Here is a 21,578-nt window from a genome sequence, read left to right on the forward strand (position 1 = left end):
GGGCCTCTGCTTTCACTCAATTCCTGTAATTTGAGAACCATCGGAGTGAGTCGACAAAAAACGTCCACGGATTGAACTCCCTCTCTGAGACTCTGCCTCTTCCGGAAACATTGTGCTCTCCTCAATGACTAGGAAAGCAAACACCAAGCATCTTCCGTGCCTTTCTGCTGAGGCTGTTTGTTTTGACCGGGATTAAGAGTAAAGCTGTTATCTCTGGAAGAGCAGGATGGGTAATTAGCGCACTCCGAGTTCCACTTGCCCTCAGAGTAAACCCTGACTGCCCAAAGAGCTATTGTTTAACTTTATGAAGCTAACTGGACTCCCGCCAAGCTAACGGAGAAGGAAAATGTCTTTCGGATCCTTCAGCTTTAGCGATCTTACTTTAGGCCTTAGTTAGATGACCGCTGTGGTCCAGATGTTGGAGAGTTTAAAGCGTTTGACTCAAAACAAGCCAAAAGCACTCCATCTGATACGGCTGCTTTCTTCAGCTTTTTGACTTTGATATTTCACCTCTTCTTTTTTTTGATCAGTGCTAATAGGTGGAGGCTGGACTTGTTCCCCTTTTTTTTTTTATATATCTCTATGCAGCGTATCCTGGCTGCTAGTGAAGCTCTAAGTAAAGTGATCTGCTCAGAATCCCTTTAGGAATCCTACGGGGTTTTGTTTTAACAAGCTCACAGTGAGACACACTCGCATGACCTTTTTGTGGCCCTCTTTTAGTAGTTCACTGGAGTCGGTATAAGTCTGCATTAAAGCTTCTTTTACTAAGCTACAGGCTAGAGACATAATACCAGCCCAGAAGAACTGGCATTGGAGTTTTTTTTCGGCTGCTCTCCCTCTTTTATATTTGTCTTGATGTTTTGTTTTTTTCCTCTCTCTCTCTCTTTTGCGTATCTGCCTTTTCCTTTGTTGTTTTTCTGTCTCTGTTGGATTTCCCTTTCATTAGAGAGTGGTATTTGTGCTCCGAATACAAGTCGGCCTGTTTGGACACATTCCAGCTCGAAGGGTTGAGCATCTGCGTGTTTGCAGGAAAGCGTGTCGGGAAAACATGGACCTGGCGTATTTGTGTGACGTCGTTCAATATGTTCATGAAGGGACATATTTTTAGCCCTGGATTTTTGATTTATCACTTTCTTTATCACCTGCGCTGTCAGTTACTGGATCCAGGAAATCCTAGAGTAGAGCTGCTGATGACAGAGTGAGCGGAGTGTGGGAGGCTAAGACACCTGTCAATCAAACGAGCGTGCGCTGAACGTACACACATCTTTCCAACAAGACTCACTGTATACATCATCATCGTTTGACTGCGTCTTACCACATAATGATTTAACGTGAAATATGTTCTAAAGACTTTTCCTGTTGAATCCTGAATCCCTTTTGTTTACTACCTTTCTCAGTGCATTGTTCCCGCCCTCTGCGGTCGGCGTGGATGTTTTCACGGTTAATTCAGTGCTGTTTGAGTTGACCAACAGCTGACGTTGGTCGCTCTTTCCTGCTTCTTTTTATAAATGCGACTATTTGCATATGCATGTTTCATGCTGTAAACATCCAATTAAGGAAGGTCATCAGACATGTTGCATTGTGAGTTGCTCCTCCACACACACACACACACACACACACACACACACACACACACACTTCCACACACACATACACACAAACCGCCCTCTGTTGGGTCCTGAAAGCTTCTTCCGCCCCGCCGCTCAAGCAGTACCGGTATATTTAGGCATTTCTACTCATTGCTCAGTCCAATAGGTTCCAAATGTCTGAACTGCTTTCAGATAAATGGCGCATGTCTGCTCAGATGGGGAGAGGTGAGGGGGAGGCTGAAGATGGAGAGATAAACAGGGCGTTATAGGAAGATTAAGAGTCGGGTAGAAAAAAATGACAGTGAGTGGTGAAACGAAGAGAGAGAGAGAGAGATAAAGAGAGCCACAGGGTACCAGTCACCATCAAATCCTGTCACCAGCAAACCTCACTAGGGGGCTCTGCACACACACACACACACACACATACAGAGGCGTTGCAATGTGATGCAAAACCCCATATGAATATCATGAACGTGCACAGATTGAGACAGCGTGGATGTACAGAAACATATGTTCGCATGCATAAGCATGCACTTACTCACCCACACTTGTATTACAAACAGCAAAACGTAATAAAAATCTATCCCTGCACATTTAGCCGGCAGGGATGGAAGCAAATACGATTATGTACGGCATATAGCACCAGTAATAGTGGGACGAAACCAGTATGCAGACACGTTTTGAAATTATTTATATTCACACATGGCTCACCACACACACACACACACACACACACACACACACACACACACACACACACAGACACAGACTCACTGGTGTCTTAACGCCGTCTCCCTGACACACCAAAGTAAACCAAGGATTTCACCTGCCTCTGTTGCACAGCGACAACAGGCAAATATACAGAAGACAGCACACTGTGAAACACATTATTCACAGTACTGGTGTTCATCCTGCTGCAGGGAACACCAGTACACACACACACACACACACACATACGCAGACACACACACACACACACACATACGCAGACACACACACACACACACACTCACAGAGACAGACACAGAGCAGGGTGATGGCTGTCTTGACGAGCATTCAGTGATCCAGTCCACAAAAATCACCGTCCTCGTTTCTGTCCTTGTCTCAGTCGTCAATATTCGCCACAGCAGCTCACAGAAAAGTCTAGACACTCATTAAGGAAGGCGAGGGAAGGCTTCAATATTCTGTGGCTCTATCCGGTGGTTTCGCGTTTGACTCGTTCTGCTACTTTGTGGGATTGGAAGACGGGCATTTGGTGGTCACAGAAAGAAAAGCAAGTTAACTGTAGAGCGGGCTTTTGTTTAAAACGTTTCAAGTTTTTGTGTTTAGCATCAAACCTGAAGAGAAACTCCACCCTGGGTTACTCTTACCCTGTTTGATAGGTTTCATTTGGGAGATTTGAGATTTCTTTCTCCTGTATGCAAGTCCTCTTTTGGAAATTTATTTCCCAAAAATACTTTTCGACAATGTTGGAGACGTATAGAAATGTGGAGCTGACTTTAAATCGTTGAGCCCACTGTATAAGTATATAATTATAGCATGCAAGGCAACTTGATGAGGAAAGTGAACAGTGGTAGTTGTCACCATCCGTACAATAGCCATCACCACCGCAAAGCGTTCACAAAGAAATATTTAACAATGTGGCGCACGCACTGTCAAAATAGTTTATTGTGTTTTACTACAGTTAATTTCTGAAGTGGCATCCGGTTAGATTTTTGTTTTGATGGTTTACATGATCACAACTGCTATTGTTGCCGAAACGATTAAGTAACAGAACAGTCTGTCACTTTATTACCTCGTTTGCAATTTAAAGATTAAAGCCACATCTGTTTTCCCAGAGTTATACAAAAAGTGAGGACACACACACACACACACACACACACACACACACACACACACACACACACACACACACACACACACAGGTGCTGCCTCTGGCTTTTTAGATGACGATACAGAGAAAGCATTTTGTAGGAATGGCTCACTGCCATCTCTTTGTGGTGCCTCTCCTCCCTTTGTGTGCTCTGTGTTGGGCATGATCATACTAAACAGAAGGGCAAAGTGCATTTAAGGTTAGGAAAATACAAACATGTCACAGTGCCCACTGTAGCTGCACTGCTTCTCGGTGAATTGTGACTGTTGTTGGTGGAGAACTGTGTATTATGTACAGGGCGTTTGTATCTGTAGCAGTTTAACTACAAATAACTATAATATGAGCGCTAATCTGTTCACGAGCTATTTCATGTTGCAGTAAATTAGCCCCCGCTACATCGAGCATATGAGGGGGGACCTGACCTCACAACCTGCTGCTCTGCTGAATAAAGCCAGGAAAAAAAGAAGGGCCTCATCCACCCACTGCTGCTAATAACCAATCAGCCCATGTGAAAATGCCACAAAATAGATGCTAATAACTGGCTATCACAGAGCCCAGGGGCCTGGTGGCGAAGCTCGACACACTAACAATGCAGTCATTTAAACTGTGGTCAGCGAGGTTGGTGCTTATCAGAGAATGCACAGAGGCAGCAAAGGCACTTGTGCGTGCACACACACACACACACACACACACACACACACACACACACACACGTCACTCCTCACATACACATGCAGTCCAATTATAGAGAGAGGACGAGGCCTGGGTCCTGCGCTCCCTGTGACCTTGTTCTGGGACAGATTGATGAGGCGCTGTATCACCCCAGCAGATCAAATAACTCCTTTCTGGCCCTCATTAAAGGGACTAAGGGAGATCTGCAAGTGCTCAGCTTAGCCGGTGTGGCACACTAACACACTACACTGGGACCAAAGTAGCTGTTGGGTTTTTTTTTTTGGGTGAATAAGAACAGAGGTTATTGAACCTTGATATCAAATCTGCTGGAAAGTTGTGTGAAGGGAACAGAAAAATCCTTGGGTAAGTTGATAGATGCTGTTTGTTGTTCTTTCCTGAAGTGGAAATTTGGCAGTTGAAGGGGAGGCATGGCATCACTTGGACTTGTTCATTTCCTGGCGCTCCTGGCACATGGAGTTTGATGTGCCTGGTTTGTTTTGACAAATTGGTCCCTCCTACAAATCTTTTCTGCAGTCATCTCTTTATTCGCCGCTTTGCTTTAACGGTTTAGTCAATTCCACTGAACTTTCACCATCAATGGAATGTTTTGTTTCATTTTTTTTTTTTTTTGCACTTCTCTGACTCTCCTTTTCTCATCTGGTTTCCACAGTTCCTCCCCAGTTTGTCAAGCGGCCAGACAACGTTTACGCCTATGAGTCCATGGACATCGTCTTTGAGTGCGAGGTGTCGGGGTCACCGGCTCCCACCGTCAAATGGGTCAAGAACGGAGACGCCGTCATCCCCAGTGACTACTTCAAAATAATTGTAAGTCAATTTGGGACTGAAGTTGCACCTTTCTACCTTTTTTTTTTTCCCCGCGTTGACGACATTGTTATTAATTAAGAGTTAGAGGTTGAAAATGCTACTTAACAACATTAACTGCTCGTCTTTGTTGTCTTCCTTTTGTTCCCATTTCTCTTGCTTGCTGCTCTGCAGAAGGAGCACAACCTGCAGGTTCTGGGTCTGGTCAAGTCCGATGAGGGTTTCTATCAGTGCCTTGCGGAGAACGATGCAGGCAACATCCAGTCCAGCGCCCAGCTCATCATCTTAGATCACGGTACGCCTCTCACCAGACGACAACAACACAAAATTGATCAAATTCTTCAGTGATGAACTAATTAATGCCAGGAGCGACTCAAAAAATGAATCATGTCTGATCAGAAGGACTACAACTAACAAAGCTGTTGATTTACTACTTTGATTAATCGGTAATTAAGCGTCGCAGAAGTCTTCCAGAAATGAAGGATTCTTTTTAGACTCTCCGACTATTAGCATGAGGTATTACAAAACTCCATAAAGTTATGTTTCAAACGTTGCTCCTTTTGTCTCTTCGACCTAATTTGAGCTAATTAGCTTTACAAAAGTACAAAATGGAGAGAAAACAGACTGATTCGTTCTGCTGGCTTACTGCCTCAGGAGACCTTAGGAGGCGTCTGAACAGGGCGTGCCATGCATCATAACATCCACCCAACTTATCGATGATGAAATGTGTTGCCAACTATTCTCATGACTGATTTTAATCGATTAGTTGATGCTGCCCTACTGATCAGTTTTTCTCAGACGGGTGTAAATGCAAACATCTGTTCACAGTCATGTCTTACCACAATGATACTCGGGATTATTTCTTAGCTTTTAACAGTCGCGCCTCTTATGAATCACAATTATGGGAGCTGGAGAAATAATCTCTTTGTTAAAATGCTAAATAGCAATACAGGAGTGGATACCTGTAGCTCAGAAACTTTCAAAACTACTCACTCAACTCGTAAACATGAGGTAGCTTGGTAGTAGGATGGATATTCTGCTCTCCATACAGTTTGCCTTATTCATAAACACCTAGATGGATGCCAGAGGCAGTGCACATCTGTGAAGGTGTGAGTGTGTAGTGAACAGTGAAATGAAACCACTGGGACCTTGTTAAACCAGAGGTGACTCGAAGGGAGCAGAAATATTTCTGGGGCAAACGATGCTTGGTTCGCTCCCAGTCCGTTCCACATCTAGTGATGGAGAAATGTTGTGAGGCGAGCTGCTTCACACAATGCCTGCGCTTTGATGCCGCGTCCACAGACCCGTACAGGCCGAGCTGTGCCTTTTCACACTCGTGTGCTGGTGAAGTGAGAGTGCCTGGATAGCTGCAGCATAGTCTCTCTGTTGTTGTACAGTACAGCTCCCTTCAAAGCCAAAGGAGAGGATTGAATGCTAACTCCCAGAGTGCTGCTGCTGAGTGCAGGGAACAACAAAAGCAGACCCCAAACACAGCGACTAGGGGCACCAAAACACTTAAGTGGCCCGATAATACGTGGGAAATGATTTTAACGTCCTAGTTCTTGAGGTAATTTTGTTTCATTACATCTAATCATTGGAGAAAATGTAATACAACTTCAATTTGGGATCATTTGCTCAGTCATAATGATCATAGTCTAACCCACGGGGCTAGTACAAACCTCCCGGCAAAACAAGAAAACAACAAGATATTTCAGATGATAACCAAGACACGATTTCACTGAAACGCATAATCTAAATGAAACAAGCTGGAAAATGGAGGAACAATGAAACGGCAAGAGGAATGAAGGTAAAACAACCCTAATACAGAACAAATCAGTTGTTTTTTTCCCCCCCCTGTATCTTTACAGTACTTTACTGTTGACTCAGACTCTATCATTTTGGTGAGGAAGACAAAATTTAATCAAGCGTGAATTCCCCTTCACCCCAAGCAGGTGGCTAATGGATTAGCGTAGCAGTGTCCAACTGGTATCCCCCCCAGCTGAGTCACCCACTCCGATTGGAGGACAGTAAGTCAGAAATAATGATGACCTGCAGCTCATTGTGTATTGTGTGTGTGTGTGTGTTTGACACCATTGATACGGGTTTGGCCACTTTACATGGCCCCGAGTCTTTTCTTTTTATTTGTTTTGAGTTGAAGATAAATGGGAGGAATTACTGCGGCAGCTGGCCTTGTACACGGGTCTACCCTGAGCGGGGCTTTGACCAAATGAATCTCCGTTTAATCCACGGAAAAAAAAATCACACAGAGTGTGTACCTCTGTCTTCGTCACAGCGGCACTTAATCCAAACGCACCTACCACCAGAAAGTTTTCCAGTTTATTCATCAGTTTATTATCCAGTCGCCATCTGAGTCTCAGAGGATAGATCTAGAAAACAACTGGAGTCGCAGTGATGCTGTTTATTCTCCCTGTAAATTATTGACGTCCTGTGCTTGTACAGACACATCCACTGCAGCACTCTCCACGAATGCCTGCTTCTCTGTGTCAAAGCAATTTCCTGTCACAGAGGTGTAGCGTCGCGCTGCAGCGGCGAATCAATGAGGATGTGTTTGAAATCATCTCGTTTTTTCTTCAGCTATTAGTGTTTTGTGGGCACGGCTCTGTGACGCGATATTGAAATGAATCTTCCTTGAGTTCATGTCGAGTGGTATTTCTCATGTACAGTACACTCTATATAAACATTAGGCTACAGCCAACAGCCGCTTAGCTTTGCACAAAGACTGGAATCAAGAGGAAACTGCTAGCCTGGTCTCTAACGGTTACAAAATCCGACTTCCAACACCTCTAAACATTCCAATTAACTTGTCCTATCAGGTGTGTTTTGTACAGACGAAACAGGATATAATGTGTGTTACACTTCATAGGGGCGGATTTTGCGCCGCTCGCTCTCTTTACGCTAAGCTAAGCTAACCTACTGTTGGCAATGGCTTCATATTTCACGGACAGAGCCTCTCCTCTGTTGCATTCTTCTCTCTTTCCTCCTGGACACATACGATCCTGCAGCCATCTGCCACCTTTCTCCTCACTTTCTCTCTCCTTGTCTTTCACAGCCACCTGCTCTCTGTGATAATCCAACACACTGGGCTTTGTGATAATTGTGCTGGCTCGAATATTATCCCTATGGCTACCCGCTCACAGCTGGACATCTTTGTCCACTTCCTAACCCAGTCGTACGCAGACGCTCCCCCTGCTCTTTGCTGCCCCTGTGTGTTTCGCCTCGGTCAGGTGTCCCGCTCACACCTACCCGGCTCGGATCGCCTTGAAACGGGGCCAGAAAACCCCTCGTCTGTCTGTCGGCTGCCTTGCTGTCGGGGGAGATAAGCCAGGGACTTGCCACGGGGATAAAGTTGTCTTCACCCAACAGGGAAATCAATGGGGGTGAACTGCATCTAAACACCCAGCGGCTGCAAGTCGGCTAATATTCATTAGTCGTCTTAATCTTCATCTTGACACTTGCCAGCTGCAGTTAAATGTGGCTCCACTGATGATTCCCACTTGTGGATGTTTGGAATGGAAAAAGGTCAGCTGTCGGCTGTTAGCGTATGTACAGTATCCTGACTGTTGTTAATTGTGATATGTGCTTTGTGTCAATACTTACGGCTTTGAACTCCGGTGCAGCAGATGATAACGGGTTAGTCTGTGGACAGATGTCCGCAGAAGAGAAAACAAAAGCTTATTTCATTTTGTTTCGGCAATCCTAACTCCTTAAAAAAAACCTGCTTTTTTTTTGGTGGGAGTGGAGTTCAAAAATAGGACTGCAAGATTGCAGTCTCGAACTATTTTCCTGGACATTCCACAACCATGTGCAATACGGGTCAGCTAGTTGCAAGCAGATGTGGGTAAATAGGAGTAGAAATGCCAAAAGCGGACCTAATTAAGCTGTCTGCTGCAGGCCAAGTAAGCGCCTCTTAACGTCCCTTGTAAAACTGCCCCATTCAGACGTCGTCTTTTCAGAGTGCTGGAGGTTTGTGTAGTCGTACTAGTTGCTGTAAGTCTTTACATTCTGCCACAGAGAAGAAAAGCGAGTTAAAACTGACTTTAAGTTACGAGAAGGAGTCATTAACTGGTTAGGACATTTTCTAGCCTCTATATGACCTACGTAAGCAAACGAGAACATCTGCAAGAAGATTGGCTGTTCCTCAATAGTTGTTCTTAATCCCCGTGTCACCGTGTACTACCAGGTTAGTCGTACACTGGTTATTTTTTATGTCATATTACTTACTAGTGCTACCACACACCAGCCAGATCAAGATCTTTACGACACAAGTCGGTGGTGATCATGGAAACACGAACAGAAAAATGCTTTCAATTAGTTGTATTAAATCCAGGCCACATGAGCGGTAGTTGGAATCAATAAAGAAGAATAAAAATGATACCGTTGATGAGGCTCTATTAAACTCTCAGCACATTTGCCCACGTTCTCTGTACTTAGGCTATAAATACAACCACTTCCAGCTGTTATGATGATTCCCTGCTAGCAGTGTCAATGTTTGCTGCCGTAGACCTTTATTGTCAAAATGATCATGAGGGAGGTTAGTCAGCTACAGAGGATATGCTATTTCAGGGATTATAGTCACGTGTCGTGCATAGACAGAGTGCAGCAACAATTGGCGGCCTTTTTCCAAGCACATGATTATGTGAAGCGTTTATGCATGATACTGTAGCAGGCGGCAATTACAGCTTGCAGAGGAAATGGGTCCCGTTTTTTCAGCTTTGAAGTTGTGCACGCCTAGACAAAGCACTCCTTCGTATGATTGTCATCCCGCCACGTACAGTACAAAGACTAGGACCGTGTCTGAAGTTTGATATGGTGGCAAACTAAAATGTATGCCCAATTTTTGCAGTGTGGCTGCCTTTTGTGTAGTTCTTCAAGATCCAGAGCAGAGCTGAAAGAATGATTTAGTTTTTAGGATGACATTCTAGAAGTGGAGAGCTGCGTATAGCGTTTACATTTTTGGAAACAGTCGGGGGGGAAAAAAGAAAAGCATTGCGTTTTCTAATTTGAACAACTCAATCACGAATCCAAGGCCACATAGAAGCCCACTTGTTTAAAACGTCAAGTTAAAGATTCAAGCACCCGCGTTTGAATCGTAATATGAAAAATGCATACAGATCTGCATTTAACATTGGCAAACAAAAGAGAAGTGGATGCACTCACTTTGCCGTTTCGCCCTTAAGTGCATGTTTTTTTTTTTTAGCTTTCTCATGTTTGCATAAATTGAAGAGATGCACTCCCATTTGCATCTGAATGCTTGTTTTTGCTCCTTCCATAAGACGTGCTGGCTTCAAAATATGGAAATACTCCCTCGTCTGAGTTTGTCTGTCCCTCTATCGCTCCTCTGCATCCCTACTTGAATGAATGTTTTGACATTTTGCCTCCTAGTGCCCAAACCAAGTACTTCACTGGAGAGCCGGGGAGCTTGTTTGGATGCGCCGGCTCCGAGCTGTCGCGCTGCTTTAGTCAACTGCATTGAGACAAATGAAAGGGAGGCATTTCATTCACTACTTTGCCTTCTTCAGGTAAAAGATAACGCGAGTGAAATAAACGTCGGTCGATGCTCGATAGCGTGCGACACTTCTTCATCCTGTTGGGTTGTATTGCTAGCTGGTATTCAGGTCGGCTTAAGGCGGGGAGAAAAGAAAGGATGACGCTGTATTTATTCCAGCTTTTGTTGAATCCAAAAGCTTAAACAGCCAAGCGGTCCTCCTCGATCCCTCCATCTCTTTCTCCTCCCCTTTTTCTGTGCTTCCCTCTTTTTTACCTCTAACCCTCCTCTCCCTTCCCCTTCCCCCTCCCCCTTTATCAAGCCACGCTGCCATTAGTTCCCCCCCCCCCCTCCCCTCCCCTCCTCCTTAGACCTGTGGCAGTAAACAGAAGAGTCCTGTCCTCCCCTCCCATCAGAGGTACTCGACCCCCACCGAGAGATGGAGATGCCTCATCGCTGCCTGAGTGCTCACGGTGTCTCCTGGTTTTCCTCTCCCTCCATCACTCCGTGTGTTTATGAGCGCAGGCATCAGGAGCTCTGGCATGATAAAGCGACACGTGTGCTGTCCCCAAAGCTGCAGCGTGACAGATACTGGAAGGGTTATTTAGAGAGTCACGCACACACACGCACACACACACACACACACACACACACCGTAACTTCATTAGTAAATCAATTAATTACGGCAGACTTGAGCACCAGACCTTCCTGTGAAATGACACAGAGACCAGGAGTCTCTTACAGTATTTGCAGATGACTTGGCGCCGCCGAAAAATAAACACAAGCACCGGGATTTTTTTTTCATTGGCTTTGATCTGGGCCAAGACAGTTAACACCTAATAAGGATTAGGCCCCAGAAAGGATCCAGAAGTGAAGAAAACCCACACGAGTTTTATTTAGACGTTACTAACGCACAACACATGAAACCAAATGAAGTGGAAGTTTAATGTAGCCTGTGAGGACAAACTAATTAGAGGCACCGTGGAGCCTTGTGTACTGTTAGCATACCGTAAAAGTGCCATTAAAAGCTGAGCCCCAATTAAATGCAGAGTCCCTTTTACTCGCCGGGTGCAGCCGCACGTTTTGACAAATAAAAGCAGATCTGAATTAGATGCCGGCTAACTTTTGTCAATGTGGACTAGCTACACTTTGTGAGATCAGTTATTTGAAAAGTATGATTCATTCAGATTTACCGGCATTGTAAACAAGAAAAAAAGGAGACAAAGTGGTGACTGTGAGGCTGTGATGAAGTCAGAATGTGTGTCTTTTCACACCTTTTCCTTTTTAAAATGAATGAATCGGATACGATTTAGTTGTTTTGAGCCACACAAAAACAATCTGACGTAAAATATTAACCCACAAGGGGGAAAAAAAAGTATTGGCAACAAACAACCACGACATGAAGAACACAGAGAACTAGACCACAGCCATTACAGCCAGCTGACTATAAACTGAACACAAAGCCAAAGAAAGATGTTCTGGACCTGGTTGCCAGAAGCGATTCTGCTCACACTGTGAGCAACAAAGAGAAGAGAAAGCTCCAAACTCTTCCACCTTATGTTTAAAATATTGCACTAAGCCTTAAGAGAGATGCATTTTCCAAACAGAACTGATATCTGTAGAAAATTTGTAACACAAACAGTCGCCCCAAATATTGAAACGGCACCGCTTCGACACGAGCAGTAATTGTTTCCGCATGGACCGCTGATACACATGAGAGACGGGAAAACACGGCAGCCTGAATCCACCGTCGTGGTTGTGTGCCGACATGCGAGCGGGACGGGTTTTATGTACAAATACATCTTGATGTTGTCCACTTTTAAGTATTTGAATTGATATTGAATTGAAAGTAAAGAGAGCTACTTAAAAGAAGGTCTCTCCCAGTACTGCTGTCAGTGTGATGTACTGTAGTAGCGCCTCTAGCTAGTGCCGAGGAAAGAAATTCACTTAATATATCCGTATAATATAAAATGTAACTAGATCGTGATTAAACAACAAAGAAACTGTTTCAGTCAAGTTTCGAGTGGGCCAAAAAAAAACCAACACAAAAATCCCCCGAACACATTTGTGGCAGACAAGCCACAGACAGGGAATCCTTCCACTACATCCCCAGCGTCACCCTTATTCCCTCTTCAAATCAAGAAGTGAGAATAGGCTGCTAAAAGACCCTTCCCTCCAGCCACACTCTACCCGCACTGACTGAAAAGCCCAGGCGCCACTTCAGGGAATACGGTGTGCTCCATCATCTGCTAGCAGGGTCACGGCCGGGCCAGCAGGAGCGCCGTGTGTAACGCTGTGAGCATGTGAATGTGTCAGCGGCGTATGTGAGTGTTCCTTCAACAGCGGGCGCCGGTGTGAAAATGTGACGGTTAAACAACATGTCGCGTACTGCTGGGACACACACACACACACACACACACACACACACACACACACACACACACACGTGGTCTTTGGCTGTGTGACGTCACATGGACGCAAACAAATAACGCTCTTACCGATAAATCGTTTGTCGTCGTTCGATCAAGCAATCGGGACGTCAAGGCTGCTCTCTCCCGCTTACCTCGGCTCTATTTGTTCACCACTTTGTCATAATATACAAGTGACTAAACGCACGCATGCCTACAGAAGGGCGGTGGATAGAATGCCTGTCGGTCTGTTGCAGGCGTCCTGCAACAATTACTACTTTCATGAACTTTGGAATGTTCGATCTCTCTGGGTTTGATTCAACTCCAAGGTCATTTCTGCAGTTTGTGGTGTTCTATTTTTTTTTAAAAATTGCAATTTCCAAAAGTCAACATTATGTTCTACTGAGCGTCCCATTGGTGTGATGCAGCAGAAACTGAGATCAGGAGCCTGAGAGGAGGAGAGGAGTCTGTTGTTGGCGTTAAGCACAAGCGAATGAAGTGCAACTGGGGGATAAAATCTCCTCCAAAAAAGTAGTTGAATCCTTTTTTTCTATTAAAATACATCAATTAACAACAAATGTAGCTGTTCTTCAGCAGCTCCATTTGAAGCTCGCTACATGTAGCTGCAGGTCCTGTTCTACACTGCGGGTGCTATTATAATAATGAGTGCCGTTATCTCGACTTGCAGTCTTGAGAAGTATTTGCTATTGGTGGGATATCGTTGATTAAACAAACGTCATAATATTGTTGTTTTATTTAGAGCATTGTAGTTATTGTATTATAAATGCTTGTGATCATGAAATGGGAATATAAAATCTGTGGCGTTTGATGGAAAATATTAATTATATGCAAATGTGAATATATTCCACTAAAATTCTGCCTCATAGCGAAATATATTGAAATTCAAATTAGGGGGATAAAGCCCTAAAATGTGCACACAGTGTCTTAACTGAAATATACACACACACACACACACACCATGTTAGTGATAGTGATTAGTGAATGCGTTCCCCCACTGGGGGCTGTAGGAAGCTGATCAGAGGGATTGGAGCCTAAATTGATTGTGAAGAGCTGAAATCAGCCTCCACTAAATTGCTGTTTATTCGAGCGCTGATGGCTAAGTAAGTGTTTGTGTTGTGGCTCTTTCTCTCAGGGGTGTTGATATGTGTGTGTGTGTGTGTGTGTGTGTGTGTGTGTGTGTGTGTGTGTGTGTGTGTGTGTGTGTGTGTGTGTGTGTGTGTGTGTGTGTGTGTGTGTGTACACAAGGCTCTGACAGAACGGGCTGAACTTTTCTATGGGTTGTATTTACTCAACCGTGGTGGAAGACTTTGCCTCATTTATAAATGGCCTGTCGCCTCAGTGCTAAGTGCAACATGTTATGGGTGTCTATGTTGCTCTTGTTTTGCACAGAAAAGCGAGAAAGAAAAAAAAAAAGGTTAAAAATTATTCTTCAGTGCCTGCGTCGGTGCTGTTTTTTGAAGGTCAGTCTTGTTATCAACACCAGTTTTAGGCTTTGCGTGTGTGTGTGTGTGTGTGTGTGTGTGTGTGTGTGTGTGTGTGTGTGTGTGTGTGTGTGTGTGAGAGAAATCTGACACCAACACGTGCCCTTTTTTTACAATATAACACCCTCCACCTCCAACACACACTCATCCAGGATGCCGATCTGATGTTGTTGGACGCGGACGGTCCTCTGGGTGCAGTAATTGGAAGTACCACATGGCACAAAAACATCACTTTCCTTTCACACCCTTCCCTTAGCTGCAGGCAGCTGACCCCTGTGAGCGGCGCCACTGAAGCTGGAGCTTTTATTTCTCCTGTTAGCAGGGTCCTCCCCCCCCCCTCCCTTTTTCCTCTCCACCGAGCCCTCCCAGTTTCCATAAGCTAAAAGTAGAATAGAGAGTAACATCACAGCGGGTTGTGGGCATCCCGCTGCCTGCTAGCGCTGCGCGATAGCCGCTTCTCAGTGGGTCGAACCCAGGGAGGCCGCTTTATCGGTGCAGTTGGAGTCTGATTAGCTGCCAGTTTGTTAGCGAGTCTCCCAAGGGGGGGCGGTACAGCTGCTCCCACTTCTGCAAAACATCCTATTTGACCTTTTCAGCCCTTTTCCTGGTTGTTCAGCTCCACTCACTTTATACATAAAACGTCGCAAGTGCATGTATACACACACACACACACACACACACACACACACACACACACAGCCACGCAGAGCTTTCTCTGAAATCAATTACTCCATCCCAGACTCGCTCTGTTGCCCTGGAAAGGTTGAATTGTATTTGTGTACCTCCAAGGTAATAGGATACAAAGGCAGGCAGTGCAGAGGGGAGAAGCGTGTTTCCAGTCCTGGGCGTCGGTGGCGAAATGCTCTGGAGACGCGCGGCGTCACCGGCTGTTTTGATCTGCTTGAAAAGGCGAACCCGAGAGGCCTCGCTCTCCTCTCCCAGCCGGCAAGTGGAGCATGTGATGCATATGATGCAGATTTGTCAAAGTGGGAAGGGAGGAGGAGTCCAGGAGGGGGGGGGGGGGGGGTTACATTGTATAGCATAGTCGCACGTCCTCATTTGCATACAGAGTCTGGGCAAGCAGCTGTTGGCCTCATGATCGTGCATGTTTCTGCAAGTGTGTGTGTGTGTGTGTGTGTGTGTGTGTGTGTGTGTGTGTGTGTGTGTGTGTGTGTGTGTGTGTGTGTGTTGCAGCAAGGCGTTCAGGGAAACAAAGTAATCACAACCAAATGAACTCACCAGTGGCTCACGGATCAAGGGGGTACATGTGTTTGACGGCGAAGGGACGCTGTATGTACACACAGCGGATAATTAATTATTGATGCACCCGACCCCATTCAATTACCGTCGTCGTTTTAAAATAAAAAAAATAAGGCTGTTAGTTTTCCCCTACGTGTTGAGATCCGGTCTCAGTCGAATGTATATGACATTTTGCACAGTCCCACAAATCCTTCTGGTTCATGTTTATTTTGAGAACCAAGAGCAGGGACTGTCACTTTTTTATTTCATATTTTTTTTTATGAAAAAAGCAAATTTCCGGGACGTAAATCGCCGAAGGGCCAAGAGATGCAAACGCAGACCTACCGCCATCTCATCCAAAACATACCTCATGCAAATGCCTGCTCCTTGTTGATGAACACCCACGGGGAATTTCAGAATGTTGATTTTGGATGTGAAAAGCAAGATATATATATAAATATATATATATATATATATATATATATATATATGAAATTGAACAAACTCTGCCATTTAAGAGGAAAATGGCTGCAGGGTTTCAGAGTGATAGCTTCTCTAGTCGATAAACAAGAACACACGCAGAGGTTTTAGCCGCCTGATAGATAGAAGTACAAACAACCCCCTCAATCCTACTAAAGCATTCGCTGCATCGCCACATGGCATCCAGGAGGCCCATGGATCTATCAGATGGGTCCTCCCACTCCCCACTTTGTCTCCGCCACCACGGGAGTGTTTAGGGAGTGTAGAGACATAAATACATCTGTGACCCACTTCAAACCCTTTATGTCAGCATTTAGGCTCTGCGCTTATTGAAGCGGAGAAGCTGCGTTACGCCGTTTATCATTTCGAGTCCCGTTTTTTTTCAATATTCCGTGTGAAGTTACTTCTCTTAGTTTGCCTTGAGGTCGATGTGTCCCCTCTGGCCCCACCGTCATCACATTCATCACCTAAAGATCGTTGCAGGAAAAAAAAGTATTTCCAAACACTCAAGACTTAATGAGGACAACGTTCATTCATTTTTTTGGGATTGCCGTGTATTTCTTTTAATTAATGACAAACGTACTTCTCTCCTGAGGAACACGCCACATTTTCAAACATTTTTCCGATCATTGTGCCCTAGAAAGTGAAACGGAGGAACTCGGAGGGGAAGATGCTGTTTGACATTTTTGGAGAATCAGTATGAGACAGAAAGAGTTTTTCTTTTTGGATTATGTCAGCGAGTTGGAACACTTTATGCCTTTGTGATGTTTTGATCTGCACTTTAAACTTGACTGTCTCCTGATTATCAAAAAGGAATGTGTGCCATCACTGATGTGCCTCACCAACCTGACACTGTGTTCACAATACAAGGAGCAGGAAAGGTCCAAAAGTCAAATCTAATGATTCTAATGGGGGGGGGGGGGCTGCAGTGAAATTAGCAGGGATTTAATTATTTCCCCTTGTGCACAAAGCACTTTCATCCCTTTCTTGATGAGTGACTCACATCTTTATTGCTTTTCATTTATTGTTGTATTGCTTGTAAAAGCATTTTGTAAGTGTTGAAAATTGAGTTCAAAATTGACTTTATTATTGTTCTCGACAAGTTAATCAAGAGGAAACCAAGAGAACGACAACAAAACGACAACAACCTGCTCGGTCAGCCTCTTTCTCGCACTCCCCACCTTCTCCCCTCACCTCTCACTTTGTCCCCACCTTCTCCCCTCACCTCTCACTTTGTCCCCACCTTCTCCCCTCACCTCTCACTTTGTCCCCACCTTCTCCCCTCACCTCTCACTTTGTCCCCACCTTCTCCCCTCACCTCTCACTTTGTCCCCACCTTCCCCTCACCTCTCACTTTGTCCCCACCTTCTCCCCTCACCTCTCACTTTGTCCCCACCTTCTCCCCTCACCTCTCACTTTGTCCCCACCTTCCCCTCACCTCTCACTTTGTCCCCACCTTCTCCCCTCACCTCTCACTTTGTCCCCACCTTCTCTCCTCACCTCTCACTTTGTCTTCACCTTCTCTCTCTCTCCGACTCCGACTCGTTTATCGGCGCATTAAGGAGCCGCTCCGATGTCGGGAGCTGTCAGGCCTGCTCATCTTTCCAGTCTTATCTTTGAAAGGGAGCAAGAGGAACAAGATTGTAGCGGCAAACGGGAGCCGTATTTGTCAGCAGTTGTTCTCAGGGAACCGACCTTCTTCCACCACATTTACTTAAGAACCCACAGCAGTGTTCTGTTGTTACTTACGTTACCTTTACATTTCTCTTTAATCATCTACACGCACTTCAACCACTAGCCCAGAGATATGCGACCGCTGCATGCTCGTATGAAGCGGGACAAAGACTTCCAGCTTTAGTCGACGGTCTGCTCCGTGTTGGTTCTGAGTGCATTCACTCCACGCTCCGTTCATTGTACGCCAGATAAAAGTAGTGACTCGGTAATGGACCGCGAGCTTTGTGCTGGATCTGTCTCTTGTGCGGTCGTCATTACCGAACCACATTAGACACGGAAACTAGTTCTGAGAAAAATCCATTTGGCCAGAGCCTGGCATGGCCCGCTGAGTCCCCCCCTCTAAAGGCTATCGGTAGTTCCGGTGCTGTGGGTGCTCCTGGCAGATATCTGCATTCAGTAGATTTATGCTCTCTTGGTGGAGGTGCGTCGTCTGAGCCGGCGAGGTAGACCACCTCTTATCTTTGTTCTCAGACCAGATGATGAAGAAACTACTTGGCGTAACTTTGCAGCTCCGCTCGCTGGGGAAACGCAGCAAAGGATTATGGAGTTAGCGGCGCACGAAAAAGTTATGAGGCTTTAATCAGAACTTTACCGCTTCTCGCAATTATTTTAATTTCAGAAAGGGCTTCTGCTCCCGTTGAATATTAAGATGAATGCTTTGCTATGCACGTCTTTGTCTTGACTGTTTTGCGTATTGGTTTCCCCGATTTATTATGCAGATCCAGAGTAACCTTCCTCATTAAGCCTTAATGCCAGCCATTCATTACCTCTGGCACAGAGACTAATGGCACTATTAATCAGCTATGAATAGAGGCTGGCAGCGGCAGTGGGAGGCTGACACCTCCTTACAGTAACACTTTTAGGCATGCATGTACAAGACAGATTGTCAGAAGGACACAGAAAACTGCCCAGCATGTCAATTACATACAGCTGACAAGGTGTATAAAGATGGAAACTACATCTAATGGTCATTTGCTTATCCCAGAATGCATTTCTCAGCAGGCTTTACAGTATCTCTCTGACACTGAAGCCAGGATTAGTTTTACTCAAGTATGGGGTTCCTTGTTGTATTTGCTGCATCCAATGTCTGAACTCAGTTTTCTTTAAATTGATTCCTCTCATACAGTTCGGTGGCAACAAAGTCGAGTTGAAGGTTTTCTTTTGATTTTTCTGCACACATACATTGTGTACGAGCTTGGCTCCACTCATTCTTCTGTCTCAGTCAACAAGCGGTGACTCAACTCCAGATGAAGAAAAACTGAGGAACATGAGACGTGTTTTGGACACATGGGATCCCGTCCTATTTCTGTAGTTACATATTTCAGACTCATTTAAACAGAAGGAAAAGGGAAATCCGGGTATTTTCCAGAAAAGGGTCGTCTGTATGTTAAACCGGTAATATTTCTTGTCTTATTTGTGAGCTGGAGCACAGCTTGAGGTTGTTGAGTAGCAGTTGAAGCCCTTCTGGTTTCTCCTTCCAACCTTCCTTTGGCTTTTAATGCTTCCTAACTGAAGAGGCGACGATTCATTCCTGATGCAACCTTAGCTATAAAGCGGCAGTAACTTCCATGCGTGTTGTACTGATACAGATCTGCCTGATGATTACTGAAAGTAGGGCTTCCGCCTCTTAGTAGATTAGTTGACCATTTGGCCGTTTTGGTCTTAATTAAAGACGATCTGATTCGTAGTTTTAACGCTTCTTCATGCTGTGAACCTATGAGCACATCTGTAATGAACACAAGTTTAGAAGTGGTGCTTTTGTGTGATTCTCTGTGGAGAAACTCTCGTTCACAGTAGAGCGTTTGTCGACTAAGAATTTCTTTGGTCGAATGACGGTCCTAATATGAAATGGATCATTTAGAAAATGTGTCAAACATCCGTTATTCTCGTCCGTATGTGTAGTTCAGTTTCAGTAGCTGTCTAGTTGTAAACGAGCCTTCGTACGTCTTTTTACATGCAGGCCTGAACGCAGCCTCCACTAACTCTACCCGTCACATTAGTCAGTGTGGTTTTGGGTCTGCTAATCCAAAGTAAAGAAGCAGGAGTTGTCTTAAATATTTTGACTGCATTCATGAATCTCCCCCCCCTGTGTCTGTTTTACCTAATGAAGAGGCTTTATGTATTCATCACGAGTGGAACTTTGTTCTCCAACAGTAATTCGTGACAGTATTTGCTGTGTATTTCCACTTTGTGTAATCCTCTGCGTTCCCCGGGTTGTGTTCACGTTTTAGTGATGCAGGAAGTGCTTCCTCGTCAACAAACGGGCTTCAAGCGCTTGTTTACCCTGTGAGCCGGCTCACGGTTAAGCAGCGATAGCCTCATGATGTGTGTGTGTGTGTGTGTGTGTGTGTGTGTGTGTGTGTGAGACACAGCAGCGTTGTGCTATTTCCTCCGCTGTGTGCGCGTCTTTATAAATGAGGATTATTGTTCAGCATCTGGTAATTTACACTGCCGTCAGAGAGTATTAGGGCGATGATATGTTTCCCTCTTGTTTTTTTGGCTCCATCCCAGCAAATTGGATGTGAAGTGAAACGGCGGCTTTGAGGTTAAAGTGTTGACTTCCAGCTTAAAGGTTGTTTTGAGGTTGTTGACAGACAAATTGGTTGAAGCGAGGAGTTCTTTTAGCCCTTTTTATATATTACTCCCCCCCCCCCCTAAACATACAGACAACGCAGCAGATGTTGTTTTTAGACTCATCAGTCACTTGACTTCAATCCATCGGAGTCTTACTTCCTGAGGACCAGACTGAAGGCAAAAAAAACCCCACTGAAATAAGCAAGAAGTGAAGATATCGAGTATCTGCTAATCTCTGAGCTGTAGCTTCAGCCAAACATCGACTTTTGCAACCAAACCTTGTGTGTGATGAATTGATTTTTTTCTTTTTCTTTTTTAGGTTTGTGTCAAATAATCCGAAATGAAAGATTACAATCAGCACTTTAACCTCATAAATCATTGTTCCATTTCAAATCCAAGGTGTTGAGCAGAGAGCAAACACAACTTTCTAAAGACAGCCGAGTGTATACACACACACACACACACACACACACACACACACAAATAAGAAACTACAGGCAAACACTGACATTCATTTAAAGCTACAAACACCTTGAGATGTTTGTGTAGATGTTGATCACAGTGGGTGTGAGAGTGCAGAAGTGTACGTGGACCAAATAGCAGAAAATCCCTCGTACCACTCCAACCACGAAAGTCAATGAACTCTGGGGAATTTGAAATGTAAACAGATACTGAAAGAAAGGTTCGTGGTTAGTCCACATGCCATGACAGACAAATATGCCAGCAGCCGCTTTGTATTTCAAAAACAATTTTCTCCAGTAATAATACACCGTTTGCACACTACACTTAGCATTCTCCTTTTTCTGTATTTCAGCTTTGCCCTCCAGTCAATTTCATTGACCTGCAAACAAATGGAAATGTCAAACAGACATTCTTTCCGTATGGTTTTGTTTCGCCCACTTGCCAGGCAAATGGAAAGCAGATCTCGTCGAGTTTGTTCCTCCAAAAAAAAAACAAAAAAAAAAAACGACAACCACCAAATGAAATCACAAACATTTCTGTGGCTAGGCTGTGGAATGTGACGGCTGAAGTGTTTAAAATAAACATCATCTGTTTCTGAGTGTTTCAGTTGAGAGAATCTCAACTTTTTAGGGGTTGAGTTTGTCTTTTGTTGATGTTGTGTTAAGTAAAAGCGTTGAATTCCCTGAACACACAGACGCTTTTCTTGTGTGCATTTGA

General features: G+C 44.6%; 1 protein-coding gene across 1 annotated transcript in view; it reads left to right on the forward strand.

The window, feature by feature from the left end:
• neo1a (neogenin 1a) overlaps positions 1–21,578 on the forward strand; it is a 73,728-nt gene that overhangs the window by 20,817 nt on the left and 31,333 nt on the right. Inside the window, exons 5-6 of the mRNA XM_068730297.1 lie at positions 4,805–4,959; positions 5,131–5,251. Coding sequence (XP_068586398.1) covers positions 4,805–4,959; positions 5,131–5,251 — 276 coding nt within the window. The remainder of the gene's footprint in view (positions 1–4,804; positions 4,960–5,130; positions 5,252–21,578) is intronic.

This window comes from Cebidichthys violaceus, unplaced genomic scaffold (genome assembly GCF_023349555.1).
Source record: "Cebidichthys violaceus isolate CVI_PGR_0920_01 unplaced genomic scaffold, fCebVio1.0.p SCAF_5, whole genome shotgun sequence".
Lineage (NCBI taxonomy): Eukaryota > Metazoa > Chordata > Actinopteri > Perciformes > Stichaeidae > Cebidichthys > Cebidichthys violaceus.